Source organism: Thamnophis elegans, chromosome 16 (assembly GCF_009769535.1).
Source record: "Thamnophis elegans isolate rThaEle1 chromosome 16, rThaEle1.pri, whole genome shotgun sequence".
NCBI classification, from domain to species: Eukaryota; Metazoa; Chordata; class Lepidosauria; order Squamata; family Colubridae; genus Thamnophis; species Thamnophis elegans.
The window spans coordinates 24,124,542-24,140,804 of record NC_045556.1 but is presented as its reverse complement, the minus strand read 5'-3'; the positions used below and the strand labels follow the sequence as shown (position 1 = coordinate 24,140,804).

Here is a 16,263-nt window from a genome sequence, read left to right as displayed (position 1 = left end):
GCACTTGGCATACCTGGTCAATCCCTCCCCTGGCGAACATGGTGGTAGCCAGGGCAAGGAGAGTGCGTCCCTCCAGCAGCATGGTGCTCACACTGGCCTGGTTGCTGGGAATGGAGATCTGGGCATTGGCTAGGCTAGCCTGGAAAATCCTGTCTGTATCTGGGGCAGGATGGCAAGGGGAGAAAAAGGGAAACAGAGGGAACATTATCCAAAAGAAAATTCAAAATAGATTTAGCATAATCAGATTAACCAAAGCTAAACATCCTTTAAGTACACAGATACACAACTCTGGTAGGTATTTCCAAAGATCCCATTCACAACCCCAGTAAAAAAGGGAGGAAAAAAGTAATTTTCCTCCCTCTCAAAAATCTACCAAAAAGATTGGTGGGCAAATGAAGGTCTGCCAACCCCAATTACCCTCGCTTGGCAAGGAACTAGAGGGCACGCTGATCCTGCTGGCCTTTGAGGGTCACCCAGGGCAGGAGAGGACCACAAGCAGCCCACCCCTCTGCGTTTCCAGGGCTGCTCTGAAAGTTCTCTCCCCCCACTCCAATGATTTTAAATCTGATAGAAGAGGGAAATTATTAAACACACAACCCCACCCCCCTTTTGTTTCCACTTAAGATTTTCATTTTGGAAGAAGAAACGTCAATCCACTCATTCACAGGATCTGGTGATCTCTTGGATCTCTAAGGTCGAAGGATGTAAGTTAGGACATTTTGTCCTGAGGCTGCCTACTTTCCTGAAGGGCAGCCCACTAGCTAGCAAGTCAAGAGTGCAAACAGCCCTTGGTCTGAAGGATGAGCACACACAGGGCTTATGTTTAGCTTTATACATCCAAATCAGTTTGATCCAGAAACCAAGAAGAGCTGAAAACCCACTAGATCCCAAAGTAGATTTCATTCCGTGAACCCCGAGATTGCTCCATTCCAGGCTGTTGCAGCTTCAAGCCCATTTCAAAGGTGGTCAAGAAGGTAAACTTCAGTGCAAGGGGTCACCAGTGACTGTGGGAGAGTAGACAGGACTCTCTTTCCCCGAAATGGAAGGCCTGCCAGGTCATGCCATTGAGGTCATTTTGCCCCATAAGGAGCAAAAAGCGTGACATGGGCAGGCCAGGGACTGCAACTGCCCTGGAGCACCTGCCCTCCTTCCTAGCCAAGTAAAGGGAGAGGAGTCCTTCAGAATTTCTCTCGGCTAATCGTTGCCAACTATCAGGCGGTGCTCATCTTTATTTCAAGGCCATTGAGCCAGCCCTGATTTCCCTGCAAGTAGATAAATAGGGACCACTTAGGCAGGAAGGCTTTTTGAGAAACATTTTTCCAAATGAGATATGAAGACACAACCTACCTCCAGGATGGTTGGCAATGTCCCAACATTGCACTAAAAATTCAAACCAAGGGTGTGCTTCATGCAGGTCTTTATCGTTCAAAATGAGACAGTCTGATGAAAATAAACTGAAAACCAAGAAAGACATTTCATAGAATTACAAAGACAAAGCAAAGCCTCGTCTCTCCTAGCCAGATGTGAGCCAATCCAGTGAACGTGGCTTAACAATCAGCTGCCTTGTGAGAAAACTGCCCCACCTCCAAGGGCTGGAGGGGAAGAAGGGCCTCCTTGGGGAGGGCAATAGCCAGTTCCCACCATCCCACCAGCACGACTCCCCTTTTCCCCTCGTTCACAGCTGTCCAGCACAAGGAAAAACCTGTTTCTCCCACAAGGCATCATGGAGACCGGAGGCAGGAAAGACACACGCCAGGAAAGGATGGGCTTGGTCTAGTTCATAAGCAATACCAATGTCTGAGCAGCCTCTGAAGCTTCCTCCCCCCCCTTCACAGAATCTGCTGCTCCTGTCACGGCTTCCCCGTCCTCCAAACGCCTCTGCTGGAATCATTTACGGCCACCTACCGATAGTAATCCAAGTAGGAGTAGAGGAGATGGTCCAACCCCCGTTCTAAGCAGTAGAGGACAAAGCAGGTGTGGAAATCTAAGCCGCCTGCAGAGACATAGTCCGGGAGAGGATGGGGCTCCTGCATCACCCCTCCGGCACAGGCCGTCCTCTGCAGGAGGCCTTCAAAGTCTTCCAGTTCTGCGGGCACAAAAGTCCCGTTTCTGTCAAGGAAAAAGCAGAGCAGAAAGAGCAGGGATCCACTAGGCAGCGTCTCTGTTCAAAGAGCAGGTGGGGAACTCGATGGAAATGGAGAGGATTATACAGACAAGGCGTCTACCTAGCTAGGGTGTCCAAGACTTCATTGCGCAAGTAGGGGCTGCATAAGGCACTTTGACCGATGGCTTCTAAAGGGAGGGGGGGCCATTTTGCAGGGCTGCCTTCGAGTTGAGAGTCAGAAATCCACCATCTGATATTCTCCCAATCGTGCCAAGATGACAAATACATCCAGAGAGCCTCAGGATTACAGAACTGAAATTCTAATTTTTAAAGAAATGAATACATGAGTTAAGTACAGACATTGGGTGGACATTAGGCTGCCTACATGGAGGCTGGTCTTCCTCAGGCCGGGTCCTTTTCCAGAATCCCAGAATCCCCTGGCCAACCACTCTCCAGCTGATGCCCATATGTGTAGCTGCTGCCATTAGTGGCAAAGGAACTAGCTGGAGGGCTCTGCCCAACTCCATCCTCCCACATCCCAGCTGCAGCTGAGCCAAAGCAGTTGGAGACACACACACCCTGCCTCTTTCTGGCCAGAACCCCGACCCCTGCCGCCCCCTTTGCTCCTGCTGCATTGCTCCTCCAACAGATTTATGTCTATGATTTCTAGAAAAGGGGCCGGTTTTTATTCCCTTCTTCATGACGCTTTTAACATGGCTATCATCCTCTAACTGTTGCTAGACCCACTAAGTGAAATAAATGCACTGAGAGGCCAGTTGTATCCCTAAAACAAACTTCCAGAAGCTAAATCGTGTTTGTGTGCGTGCATGCATGTTTATCCTTGTGTTGATCTGAAACAATTTGGACGTTATTTCTCTTATTAAAAAATTTTCATCATTCTTCCATCCACAATAATGAAGGTCTTCCTCCTGCTCCCTATTCAGGGGGCAACCTGAAGGCTGCTTTGACTCCCCACTTAAATCCAGTCCAAATCGGAAAATTCAGGTTGATTTCTGGGTGGGCTGCAGAGTCTTAATTTTGCTTGTAACCCCATAAAAATGCCACAAAGGGAGTTGCCCTCTCCTCTTGAAGAAGGGTCAGGGGCTGAGGCTTCCCTGCAAGTCATGAGTCGTTCCCTTCCCCCCCCCTCCCCCAAGGAAGCGACTGTTTCCAAAAACAAAACTGTCAGTTTGGTTTAGTGATTAAGGCTCTGGGCTAGAAAGCGGAGGCTGTTCAGTTCAAGCATGAAAGTCCAAATCCCTTCACAGGGTTGTTTCTGTGGGGAAAATAGGAGGAGGAAGGTGTGTTGGATACATTCATCGCCTTGAGGTATTTATATCAATAATAAAGGCGGCATAAAACCAGGACAAACCAAAAGGAAAAAAGCTGCAAATCCATGCTCCCATGGCAACAGATACTTACCCCCTTCCTGAGCTCTCGCGGGGAGAAGGATCCTTTCCCGTGTGGATGGATTCCACCCCTGAGCCCAGTTTAGCATCATCCTGTGTTCCCGGTTATGAATTCTGTCTTGAGTGCAATTCAGAAAGGAATCCAAAGAAGTAACATCGATACAGTCTGCTTCTTTTCTCCAAGATCTGGAAATAATAATTAAGCATTTCCTTGAAATTTCTCACCAAATCACAATCCTTCAAACCCAAACAACAAAATGAGCCCTATTCAATAGCAAATCCCCATCAGATTTGTCCTGGCCAATAGCTCACCAACAAATGAAGGCAAATTTATGTGTCCCAGGATAACATTGCAGGATCCAATCTGGGTCGGTCACTGGGACCGGAGGGTTAGTCTTCTGAGCTTTTGGATTTGTGGCGGAGCTCATCCCGAGGGAACTTCTCTCTCATCAGGTGGTGTGCTTTGGGCTTTTCTACATGTAGTATTTATGTGGTACCTGATTGTGTGTGGGAGTATCTCTCAAACAAATGATCACCTGGAAGTGCATTGCTAAGATCGCTTGGAGGTGGAAGAAACTTCTAATATAATCTACCGGATCCCCTGCATGGATTGCCTACCTGACAGATGGGGAGAAAGCTAACCACCAGATTGTAAGAACACAAGTGAGCTATCAGATGAGACCTAAACTCATTAGTAGCCTCACATTGCAACAAACAAGAACATATGCTCAATTTCGCATCTGTTAAGATTGTTGGCCAGTAGGTACAAAAATAGCCAGAGAAACGATTGAAGCCTGGGAAATGGGTTGATTTACCAGCACTTTATCAGGTACTTAGGAGTAGGAAACAACAGCCAACAACTTAATAATTGGCCATCAACACCCCAATCAACAGCTGCAAAGCCACACAACCAGGCACCACATAAGTACTACACAAAGAACAGCCCAACGCACACATTTTGGTCAGAGAAGTTCCCTGAGGATGGGCTCTAGCATGAGTCCAAAAGATCGGAAGGCTAACCTCTGGTCCCAGTAACCAACCCAGATTGGATCCCACAATAGCTCACCAATCTCACTTTCCCCACATCACAGAAAGGTGGACAAAGAAAAACAGGAGCTCATTTTTGTTTGGCTTACATGCTGGGAGTTCAGTTCATCCCAGGCTTGTTCCCCACCTGTGACTGAACTGAAGATGCATTACCTGCAACAGGCTGCATTCTTTTCCTGTGTTTGGAAGGTGCCTGAATAAATATTTTCTACCTCATGCACAAAGTCTACCATTTCCTTCTCTGTTTCAGGAAGAACATCTTCATCTTGTAGCACGCTCACCTACAGAGTCAAAACAAAATTTTAGTTTGTCTCTTTTCCATCCAACAGACATACACCTTTTCAAGTTTCCTTTCAATTAAATTTTGAACAAGGTGAAGGACAACATTATAAGGGAATGCTGCCAGTCGCTTACGTAAGATCAGAAAATGATGTCAGTGCAGCTGAATTTCTGCACTGGAACCCATTTACATTCTGACCATTTCTGAGATTTGAGTACAAATTATCAATCTGAGGTGGTTAGCAGAATACATGGGGAAAAATACAATTAATTGAAGTCATTTTGTGGGCAAAGATTCTTGCTTAAACTTACTAGAAAGTCCCGGACATGGTAATCAGTTGTGTAGAAACATATTTTGTGCAGTTGCTGCTTCACACTGAGGCCCTACCGAAAGGAAAAAGAAATTCTCCTGCAGGAGTGTTTGCAAAAAACATGCATAAGGAAAAGTCTTGCCCTAGTTCTCTGCACTGGTGTGAAAGGACCCGAGGCCTGGCTGCAGCCTTTTGTTCTCAGCGGCTGAAGAAGGCAGAAACGCCCCTGGGGATTATGGATCCCCTTTCCCATTTAAATCCTAGCCCAGAGGAACAAATAATTATCCTCAGGGTGCCAAGGTACAAAATCTGTGTAGGTGAAAATACTCTACAGGAAAGATTTAAATGGAGCTCAGTGGGGTTGTGATATTACTCACCATGTTCCTTAAAAGTCTGGAAGCTTCATTTATGTCATCCTTCAGGAGGCTTTTGTAGGCCATCTCCAGACCTATCCAGGTTAGCTGCCCAAGATCCTGGGCAGGGTTGTGAGTCAGACGGAAAAAGATTTGTGCCTCTGGCACTCTGTTGCTTAGAAGGGCTTCAGTAACAGCTTGCTGAGAAATAAAACGATGAGCCATTTCAAGAGCGCCCCCCCCCCCCCCCGAGTGTTGCATTCTGCTCTGAAAGGCATCCTTACAACTTGAAAAGAGCCGATCAGGACAATGTTCCATTAGGCTGGAGATGAGCAGCAGTTCTGCTGAGTGGCACACAGGGAGTTACTAGCTGTTTTGATAGTCAAACTAAGCCAACAGCACAGAGGCTAACAGATCTAAAAGTCTTCCAAAAAATCTGTATTCAGCAGCCAGCTACTTCACAGAAGCTACTGCACCAGTCAGATGAAAGAGAAGCCATTAACCAGCTTCTCCTCTATAAAGCTGCTGCCGCCATTTTAAAATACTTAAACTGATGACCGTAAATTCCATTAAGTGATTCAGGTTGGTGTGGAAAGCTCTTCCCTTTGCCCCTGACCCCTCCATTTCAGGGAAGGTCTCCAAGTTTAGTTCTGTTGAAGGAGGAAGACTACCCAGCCTATGAAGCCAGAAGCCTCCTGTATTCTTTTCCAGCTCATTTATAATCCCCTTATGAGACAATGCCCGGCAGATTTACCTCTCCAAATGCCTTTAGCCCAAACCAGGATATTTTCATAGCTATATCATCTCTCTCTCTCATCCACACCCAAAATGCTCTCTTGCTAAAATAATTATAACCTCACTTTGCTCTTTCACACTGAAATCAATTATTTTCAAGCGCTGAACTTAGAAAAGGCTCCATACATTGCTCCAATTTGCTGTGTATATGTGTAATAAGGAAATGGTTTAATAAACTGAGATCACAGGTGAAATATATTCTGATATTTAAGCTACCATATATTCCGCTTACCTCTGAATCAAATTTTTCCCAGTGGCTCTGCTCCATTTGGGGTAGGTTGTCTTCAGAATCCCAGGGCTGGCTCATGGCACCGGATGGCTTATGAGGAAACCTGATCATAAACGTCCTGAGTTTAATGATGTAGCTGGTGAAAATGTCAACACACTGCAGCATATTTTCATCCAATTCTGTGAAGGGCATCAGGAAGGCAATCATGTAAAGCTACTGAAAAGGCTGCTTGCGGAGAAAGGTAAATATAGAGGTTGCAGAATTATCCATCACAACCACCACAAAACCACTGCACACACACCCCACACCCTCACTTTGAGAGGATCTGGGCTGCTGGCAGCCGTTAGTCAGAAGGGACGGGATGCTGTTCCCTGGGTTCTTCTCCTGCTTGTTGGCTGCCAATGGCCAGCAGAGGAGGAGTCAGCTCCATGGAAAGGGGTGAGGGCAGCAGGCTCTCCTTCTCAAATAATGTCTGTCCTGCAGCAGCTTCCCATTTGGGGCAAAGGGGATACAGGAGGTGCGATACCTAGCTACACACCCATCACTACAGAAACAAACCTGAATTCTTGTCAGTCTGGCTTCAGGCCTACTGCTAACACTGAGGCAGCCTTATTGGTGCTGGCTGAGGAAAGAGGGAAGCCTGCAGGACTGATTCTACTGAATTTCTCAACCACCTCCACCCCAACGGCCATGAGAGACTTGTGGAACTCTTACATTATGCTAGGTCCATGATGACGAACCTATGGCACGCCACAGTTGGCACGCAGAGTCATATTTGCCAGCACGGCAGCCCTCGGCAGGCCTCAGGTCTAGCATGCGCATGCAGGCCATCCATTTTCAGCTTTCTGGAGGGCTGGGTGAGGCCGTTTTCGCCCTCCCCAGGCTTCAGGAAAGTCTCTGGAGCCTGGGGAGGGCAAACATTCCCCCCTCCCCGTGTGCGAGGGTCACTTGGACACATGCAGGGGGGGTGGCTCACGCATGCGCTGGGGGGGGGGTTCGCTCGTGCATGCACAGGGGGTGGGCACACACACAGTTGTGGCACACCTTAAGAAAAAGGTTATCCATGCCTGTGCTAGGTAGTTCATTCCTATCTTCAGGATCACAGCTCAAAACTTTTGGAGGAGAAATTTTGGTTTGCCTTTGAGGTTCGGGCTACAGTCTCTCCCAGAGCTCCATTTTCCCTGTTCTTCAGTATCAACATGAATATTCTGCAGGAAATAATCTCCAACCCAGCCAGACAAGTTGCCAGATGCAGTCACTTTTTTTAAAACAGACTTTTAAAGAAGCATTTTGTGTAGACCTGATCAGAGTAATTGCAGGTTTGCAACACTGTTTTTCTGTACTGCTCTGGATTTTCTTTGATATTCAAAGAAAATGGACGATAGTAGTAATAACTCTTAGAAAAAGCGTATTTCCAAATAAAACAGGAAGGGGCCTTTCAACTGATTTCTATGTCACAGGAATCCATCCATCCATTTTAAACAATTGAAATAGAAGACCTTTTAATAAATTACCCATGGCTGAAATCTGGGGAAATCATGCAGTTGAATCATGTGGTCATCAGACAAATCTTAACTGCGCAAATGGCTCCTCCCATTGACTTTGCTTGTGGGAAGCTGCCTGGGAAGGTTACCAATGGAGACCCCCAGACACCGAAACTGCCACAAGGACATGCCAGTTGCCAAGTGCCTGAATCTTTATCAGGTGACCAGGGGGATGCCGCAAGGGTCACAAGTGTGGAAACTGATGTTACCTTTTTAAATACTATTGTAACTTGTATTATTGTATGAATGATTGTAAGTCAAGGACTACCTGTATTGCACAGTCCGTAATATATCTTTAGATGCTTTAGAGACTGTCAGGTAATGAGGATTTAATAGCTGCCAGCTGATGTAAGGATGTAAGCTGTAAACTGATGCAATGAGGATGACTCAGCAATACAGGTATCGCCGGTTTACGACTCTGGTGGGGGCCACACAAGTTGTTTAGTGTTACATATAGGTGACCATTAGAGGCTCTCTCTCTCTCTCTCATTGTGTATCTCATTTCTCTCCTTGTGTCCGTAGCTGAGTGGTAAGGGATTTATCTACCATGTATATGTCTGTATAGATGTATGTATAAACCACTATTAATTGTCTAAAGGCTCTGTGTGCTGTATTTTGCTCCTGGGGTTATCTCATAATAATAGTCACACTGCCAAAACTCTGACATAGACGCTTAATACCCACTGAGTAAGTGGGTATTAAGGCTGAACCTGCATGCTGCCCTGTTTCTGGCTTTCTTCCCTTCATGATTTTAGGAGCACAAAATTTGTAAATAAACCCATTCCGGAAATAGAAATTTTGTTGTTACACGATGGCCCAGAGAATACCAATTCAAGTAAAATAGATACAAAATACTGACTCTACCTTCTCTGTGGGTAAAAATCTCATGGAGATGTTTGTTAAGAAAAGATAAGGTGAGGTTCAACAGCTGCTCAGAGAAATGCTTGCTCTGGGTTTCCACATCATTTTCTTGAATTGCCTTACACAGTAAATCCAATGCTGGCCTCAGTTCTTCAACACCTGCAGGAGAAAAGGGTAAAACCAAGACAAAAGGGAAGATCACATTAAGAAATGCACAAGTTTGCATTTGCTTTCAAAGGGATGCCAGGGTGACATATGCAATTCATTCCATTAAGCGTTCTGAAGACCCAGAGATCTCTGATCGGCAGGGATGTGCCCTGACCCACTCTCCCTGCCTTCCATGCAGCTTACTTTGCATTCAGTCAAGTGACGCTTCTTTTGGATTTATACTGCAATTTATAAAATATCAGTGTGAATATTCATAGTTTACTTACTCTTCAAGTAAAAGTCTGACATAATATTTGCAGGTTCATCCTGTAGAGAGCTTGCTGTAGACAGACTGAAAAGGTTCTCTTTATTCTTTAGGAAAAAATCCACAGTGTCCAACTGTCGGTTCTCTAAGCCAGCCTAAACATTAAAAATATAATTTTTATATTATATTTATACAAAGATCCACCATTAACTTTGATCTCCCTCTTAATTAGCTCCTAGCCTGGGTGTCCAAGGGAGCACCAACCCATGGATTGTGCTTCTCACTTCCTGAGCTCTTTTCTCAGAGGTCTGGCTGTAACACCACCGAGACGAACCTTTGTCACAGGAATTCGTTCTTGAGAAGTTGAGCTCTAGCATTCTTTCTCCGCTTACAAACTCCTTAACATGGATATGATCTATTCTATTCTAAGTAACATATTTGTTCTGTATATATTTGAATACACCAAAATAAATGCTGGATGATATGTTAATTACAGCTTACTTTTATACAGATTTGTAATTAACATTGACTGTAACCAAGGAACAATCAATATTTCTTTGTAATATAGAGCAAAGGACCAGTAGTTATGTAAGATTCAGGATTCTTTAAAGATAAGAAATGATAGATGAAACATGCAAATGGTAATACTTAAAAAAACACACAACAATCTTCACAATATGAAGAATTGTGCTGGAATTAGCCAAATAAGTTTCTTGTCTTGTCAGCAGGAGATCTTGCATCTCCACTGGCTGAGCACCAGAACTAATTACAACAAAAAGTGTGGGGAATCAATCTTTCTGCTCTAGAATGGATGGCCAGTGCCTCAACGGCTTCAGAGGCCCCAGGGAAAGAGTTGGAGTCATTTAGAAAAACCTCAGCGATAGAAAGACAAAGACGCTGCTACCCCCAACCAGGCTTCTTTCCTTACCTCTAAGGCATGTACAGGAATCGAACACCTCCCCCACCTATTGAGACAGCAAAGGGAGTCTACAGTGCTGGCGCTTCCGTAGATGATCAGCCTGGTCAAGAATTCCTCTTGGGTAAAGCCAAACAGGAACAAAAAGAGGCCAGTCTCTAAGGAGGATCACAAAGGAGGGAGGTTATCTCCATATTGCTCACTGTCTACAGAAAAGATGTTCTAGTGACTTGAACACAGCTCCCTCCTAATGTCAAGAGGAGAAAACAACTTCAACTCTGAAATTTTCTAGAGGGAAAATATTTATCTGCAACTAAAATCAAAGATGCTCACCTGAAAGGACGAGCCATAGCGGTTCCTCCCTGGTATATTCCACGAAAAAGGAGTTTTTCCCCACACAAGACTGCGTGATGCCCTGTGTCACCAAATCCCACAGGACCAGAGTCAGTCCTTCACTTTCACTTGAGGCAGTGAAGAGCACGTGAAAACCAGTCACGTGTTTACAATCAAGACTCCCACGTTCTTCTAGGTCACCCAAATGTACATTCTTCCATCGCCTCTCTTCAGTGCTTTTATTATCTTTCCCTCTGGAGCTTGAAAGAACAAATGCAACCTCTTGAAAGAGGGACGCTGCAGAAGTGTCCAAAGCCTTAGACTTCATTGGCTCTAAGTGCAGAAGATGCTGATACCAAGGCAACTCAACATCTGAACACAAATGTGGAAAATAATTGTCTGCGCGTGTATCATCCAGAGATAGTACGTGTGTCTTCCAGGATCTGGAAAAAAAAGGGGGGGAAACCTTAATATTTTCAATGATGCATGCAATGAAGACGTAAGAATTAGACTTTTCAATGAAACAACTTTTCTTGTTACTATAAAAGTATCTTTTGCCAACTAACCTGTCAGTCTGGAATGAAGGTTGCAAGAACTTCATGCTGTAACTTGAACTATTGAGGTCATCTTCATCCACCCCCTCCAACTGTTGCGCAGAAAGATTTTCAAAGCTTCGCTTGCAAAACAAATGGTCAGGGAATTCTCTGGGGGGATTAAACAAATTAAACAGATGAACAGGGTTGGAAAGGACCTTGTAGATCTTCTAAGTCCAAGTCCCAACATTATTTCTGACAAATGGCAGTCCAGTCTCTTCTTAAAAGCTTCCAGGGATGAAGCTCCCACAACTTTCAAAGGCAATTTCTGTTCCATGGGTGGATTGTTCTCATGGTCAGAAAGTTCCTCCTTATTTCTAGGTTGAACCTCTCCTTGGTCAGTTTTAATCCATTATTCCTTGTCTGGCCTTCAGGTGCTTTGGAAAATAGCTTGAGCCCCTCCTCTCTGGCAACCACTCAAATGTTGGAAGACTGCTATCCTGTCTCCCCTGGTCCTTCTCTTCCCTAGACTAGCCAGGCCCAGTTCCTGTAATTGTTCTTCATATGTTTTAGCCTCCAATCCCCTAATCATCTTTAGATAGATAGATAGATAGATAGATAGATAGATAGATAGATAGATAGATAGATGATAGATAGATACTCAAATAAACAAAGAAATCCATATTATTATACTTTTTCATTGAGGAAAATGATCCAAAACTATAGATTTGCCTATGACCAAAGCATGGAAGCCCTAAGATTCTCAGTTCATTAGACAGGAATGGAGTCAGGCATTTTAATCAATAGGGTGAAAATCAGATGTGAATGTGGGAGATCCTGTCTTATTTAAAGAACAAATAGTGGGTATTCACTATCAAAGCCTGGGCTTCACAACACAGGTATTTCAATGGGGAAGCCAGCAGGATGTCACAAATGGTCTCAGCAATCCATGGTGCTCTGCTTAATGACAGCATCCAGGAGTGCCAAAATTGCTGTTGCTAAGTGGCACGTCACCTGGTGTTGTATTTTATGACCCCGTTGCTTAGCTACATCATTAAGTAAGAACTGCTTGTATTAGTGCTTCCTGCTCTTGTCTATCTAGTAAGGCTGAAATAACCCTGACACAAAAGCACCAAGGGTTTTTAATGTATGTATATAGGTTTAACCATGATTCTGTGAACTGCTAAAGGAGTTCAGCTACTGAGTGCTACAAAAATGTAATTAGAAAGACTTCTAACTAGCCTTTTCTCTGGAAAGACCTGGAATCCTGCCCAAGGCAGCTATGAAATATTTACTTGTTATGAGCAGGAAGACTTTTTAAATTTCCAAATATTCACGCATTTTCTTATCACAGGTGAGTTCTACTGCTGTTGATGTGGGGTTTTTTTGTAGGGGGGGGTTACTGTTTTATCCTTGGGCAGTTATATGTGTGGTTTTCATGCTCTTAATCTTTATAAACCACTCAGAACCATTGAAGTAAAATGGGTGGCCATATAAATCATCTGCAAAAAACAAATTTTATGCTGGGAATCAGGCAGCCTTTGAGAAGCAGCCTTCGATCATTTCAATCCACCTACCTGAAGTACAAGTTGAGGTCAACAGCAGCCACACAACTGGAGTGGCTGACAACCACAGCGGTGCTGAGATCGTATGATATACTCAGCTGCCCAAGAGGAAATGGCATGTCCTGCTTCCTCTCTTCTTGCTCCCGTGACTGATAGAGAGCGACACTGATGTGGGCCAAATAGGCACCATCGCTAGCGCCAAATATATCTTTGTAAAAAGTGAAAGAACTTCAAAGGCTGTTGAAATAATAGGACAAAAAGAAACCTGCCCTTCAAAGAGCCTGATTGTAGGCATTCCTGCTTCAGATTAAGCCTCACTGGGCAAAGTCATCTTATTTTAGAGTAACTATGCACAGGAAATCAAGTAAACTATAAATACAATAGAATTGCTGCTGGGAAAATACTACTATGCTTTAAAAATCAATCTTTTTATGTTCTGTGAAGGACATTTATGTTCTGTGTTCTGTTTATGTTCAGGATGCAGCCGTTAAAGATCAAGGCCAGAGTTCAAGGCCAGACAAATGACAGGGCTAGTTTGCTGAATTCCCATCTAGGGAAAGATGACACAACCAGGGTTACAACCTCCACCATAAATCTAATTATAAGAAGAAATACTCTTTTCTTAACTTATGTCTTTTAACAATGGCTGAAATAACTCACTCTCCCTGCTTTCAGTGGAAACATATTAGTGCTGTAGTTTTTAAGTCAATGAAGATGTATAATTAGCATGCACAATTTTCCTCCAGAGACCTGGAAAGTGAATGAAAGGATTTCAAACATTTAACTCTTCATGATTATATATGCCACTGATGAGTCTCAAGAGGAAAAATCATTTGTTTTATTGGTAATTCTTGAAGACTCTTGTGAGTTAAGGAAGGCCCCCAGAATTGAAGCTGTTGGAAAAGTACAAGAGCAGTGTGGTTGGGTCAGCCCAGAAGCAAACAGTAACCTAAAGCAGGGTAGGCACCTCACAGACTACAAGTCATGGGACATATAGAATCCCATCCGCCCTTCTCTGTCCTCCTCACTCACCTTGCAAGCACTCTTGGATCAACAGGGGACTTTTTGCCTTTTTCACAGTAAAGCTGGGAATTAATATGCTAAATGTCTAGTGGGTCAATTTTCATTCTTAGATTTCAGCATTACCCAGTCTGGGATATGGCCAAACAATCCTTGGAAGCTCACCCAACACCGGCTTTACATTAAAGGATACGTATCCATCCGGTCTCATCCAGCAAGAAGAGGATACCTCTGCAGAAAGTAACATTCACTGTCCTTTCCAAAGTTTGTGGGGGCAAATCAAGTCTAAAGCAGCCTTCCACCTCTTCCCCCAGTTCTCCTCCAGAAAAAATCAGATGTGCAATCACAAAATTGTTGAGCAACAGTATAGCTCTGCCATTTTTAAATGACAACACTTGCAAGGAGGAAATAGATAGTACGCCTGTAAAAGAGAAATAAGGAATATTTCATATTTTGTAAAGGAGAAATAACATGCAGAGAAACGCTGATTTTAAAAAAGCATATTCAACTAGATTGTTAACCCAGCACTTAGAGAATTTCCATCTTCATAAATAATTATGATTTTTTTTGCAGCCCCATGGACCTCTCGTTTCCAAAAATTGATAACACTGTTTCCTGCAATTTTGAGACAAATATTAAAAAACTATCAATCTATCCCAATGCCTATAATACTTGTTTATATTTTATTACATTTTGTTTACTATTATATTGATGAATGTTTTATATGTAACTATATAAGCCATTATGAATCCAACTCAGCATAGAATTAATCACCCACACGAAGTGTTCCGCTATCGAAGAAACAACCCAACCTCCTAAAAGAGAAGCTGTGTAAGAACATTATTCGGATGAGCACAAATACACAGCTGCTACACAAGAACAACCAAAAAAAGAAAACAGACCACCTATACAAACCCTTCCAGTGAAATGGATACCCATAATTTTATCAAAGTGCCTGACCAATCAATCCAGTAACAATACAATCAACACAAGCGATGAAAAAGATAGCACTGCCAATGCCAGAAACATCTCAGAAAAAAAGTAAAAGATTATTAAAACCACATGGCACAAATCAACTAAAACTCTCCAAAGTGGATCAGGGGACCCAGCAGGCCCAGGAAAAAAACATAGGAGTCACCTGCAACATACAGCATAAACAGATCCTCTCCACCACTCCACACCCAGATAAAGAAGGAATTAATACCTGGCAAACAATCAAAGCGGAAAACAATACCCTAATCAAGGAAATATGGAGAAGACCACACCCCCATCAACACTGGAAGGGCAAGGGTTGGGAATGACCTTGGGAAGAATTGCTGCCGAGGGAACAATCAGAGGGAACAATCAGAGGGAACAATCAGAGAAAGATAAACGTTTGTACTTTCAAACTTGCAAGATCTGGTTAACATAGCCCTACAATAAAGCCGAATTAGCTCATCAGCTAGAAGCAGCAGCATTTCCATCTTACCTGGATTCCCATTCAGTGCATTCTCTCTCCTTATCCCATGGACAAAGCACAGGTGGGCATATGGGGAGAGCTAGAGGAAATTAGTACATAAAGTGGCCCTGAGAGAGACGGGCCTGGATGAACAGTGGTGGAACCCAATTAGTAACCTCCAGGCAACCACAGGGGCTGTTTATCCAGAAGAGCTCTGGAGCGGAGCAGCTCCCCTTCTCCTTAAAGGCGGCTGGGACGGTTCCTCACCGGACGGAGTCAAGCTCAGGTCTGCAGTTGCTGGGGAGGCCGACCGAGGGGCCTCAACCCAGCGGCTGCCAGAGAGAGAAAACCTCCCCCTTCCCTCCCCCAGGAAGAAGCCCGGGGCAGCCCCCCCCCCCTCTTCCCCCTGGAGAGGAGGAGAGACTCGCCTGCTTCCCGGGGGGCCAGCAGGACCCGCAGTCGCTCTTCGGGGACGCTGCGCAGGAGGGTCGCGCCCCACTTCCCGGACTCCCAGGCGGCTTCGTAGAGGAAAAGCCCCCGGCACTCGGCCACGGCCAGCAGCTGCAGGCGGTCCCCCGCCGGATCCTCCGCCTCGCCGCTGCCCCACACGAAGCTGCAAGAGCCGCGTTGTTCTCCATCGGGTCCGCCCTCCCTCCATCTCCCCCCCTGCTCCAATTGCCCCCCCGTCTGCCCCCCCCAAGTGCTGAGCGAGCCCCCGCCGGCCACCCCGGAAGCCCCTCCGCCCGGGGAGTCAGCGGCCGGGCCGGGCTCTTCCTGGGGAGGGGAGCCTCGCGGGACCCTCGCCCTCCTCCCTCCCCACCACAGGCCCCGCTTACTCTTCCCAGGCGCCGGGCAGCGAGACGGCGGGCAGACGCGCCGAGGGCAGCCTGGACAGACGTAGCTCGTCCGGCCCGGCCACGGCCAGCGCTCCCCGCCCGCGGCTGAGTTTGGCCCGCAGGCGGCCGGCCGGGACCTCCGCAGGCGGCAGCGGCGGCAACAGCAGCACCCGCAGCGCCTCAGCCATCTCCGCCGAGAGACCCGCGCGAGGCCTGCCGGGCGCTGTAGTCCTCCGCAACTTCCGGCCCCGCGCCCCACCGCGCAGCCGCCTCCCCGC

The 16,263-nt window shown here is 45.5% G+C and overlaps 1 protein-coding gene across 1 annotated transcript in view; it reads right to left on the bottom strand.

Moving 5' to 3' along the window:
• The window catches only part of SPG11 (SPG11 vesicle trafficking associated, spatacsin), a 39,755-nt gene extending 23,497 nt beyond the window's left edge, over positions 1-16,258 (bottom strand). The window contains exons 1-18 of the mRNA XM_032233427.1: positions 15,986-16,258; positions 15,578-15,762; positions 13,905-14,132; positions 12,704-12,899; positions 11,160-11,297; positions 10,594-11,036; positions 10,273-10,418; positions 9,367-9,499; positions 8,936-9,091; positions 6,531-6,706; positions 5,528-5,704; positions 5,152-5,223; positions 4,714-4,841; positions 3,527-3,699; positions 2,226-2,424; positions 1,906-2,109; positions 1,348-1,454; positions 14-159 (exon numbers count right to left, since the gene is read on the bottom strand). Coding sequence (XP_032089318.1) covers positions 14-159; positions 1,348-1,454; positions 1,906-2,109; positions 2,226-2,424; positions 3,527-3,699; positions 4,714-4,841; positions 5,152-5,223; positions 5,528-5,704; positions 6,531-6,706; positions 8,936-9,091; positions 9,367-9,499; positions 10,273-10,418; positions 10,594-11,036; positions 11,160-11,297; positions 12,704-12,899; positions 13,905-14,132; positions 15,578-15,762; positions 15,986-16,173 — 3,195 coding nt within the window. The 5' untranslated portion in view covers positions 16,174-16,258. The remainder of the gene's footprint in view (positions 1-13; positions 160-1,347; positions 1,455-1,905; positions 2,110-2,225; positions 2,425-3,526; positions 3,700-4,713; positions 4,842-5,151; positions 5,224-5,527; positions 5,705-6,530; positions 6,707-8,935; positions 9,092-9,366; positions 9,500-10,272; positions 10,419-10,593; positions 11,037-11,159; positions 11,298-12,703; positions 12,900-13,904; positions 14,133-15,577; positions 15,763-15,985) is intronic.
• Positions 16,259-16,263: the final 5 nt, after the last annotated feature.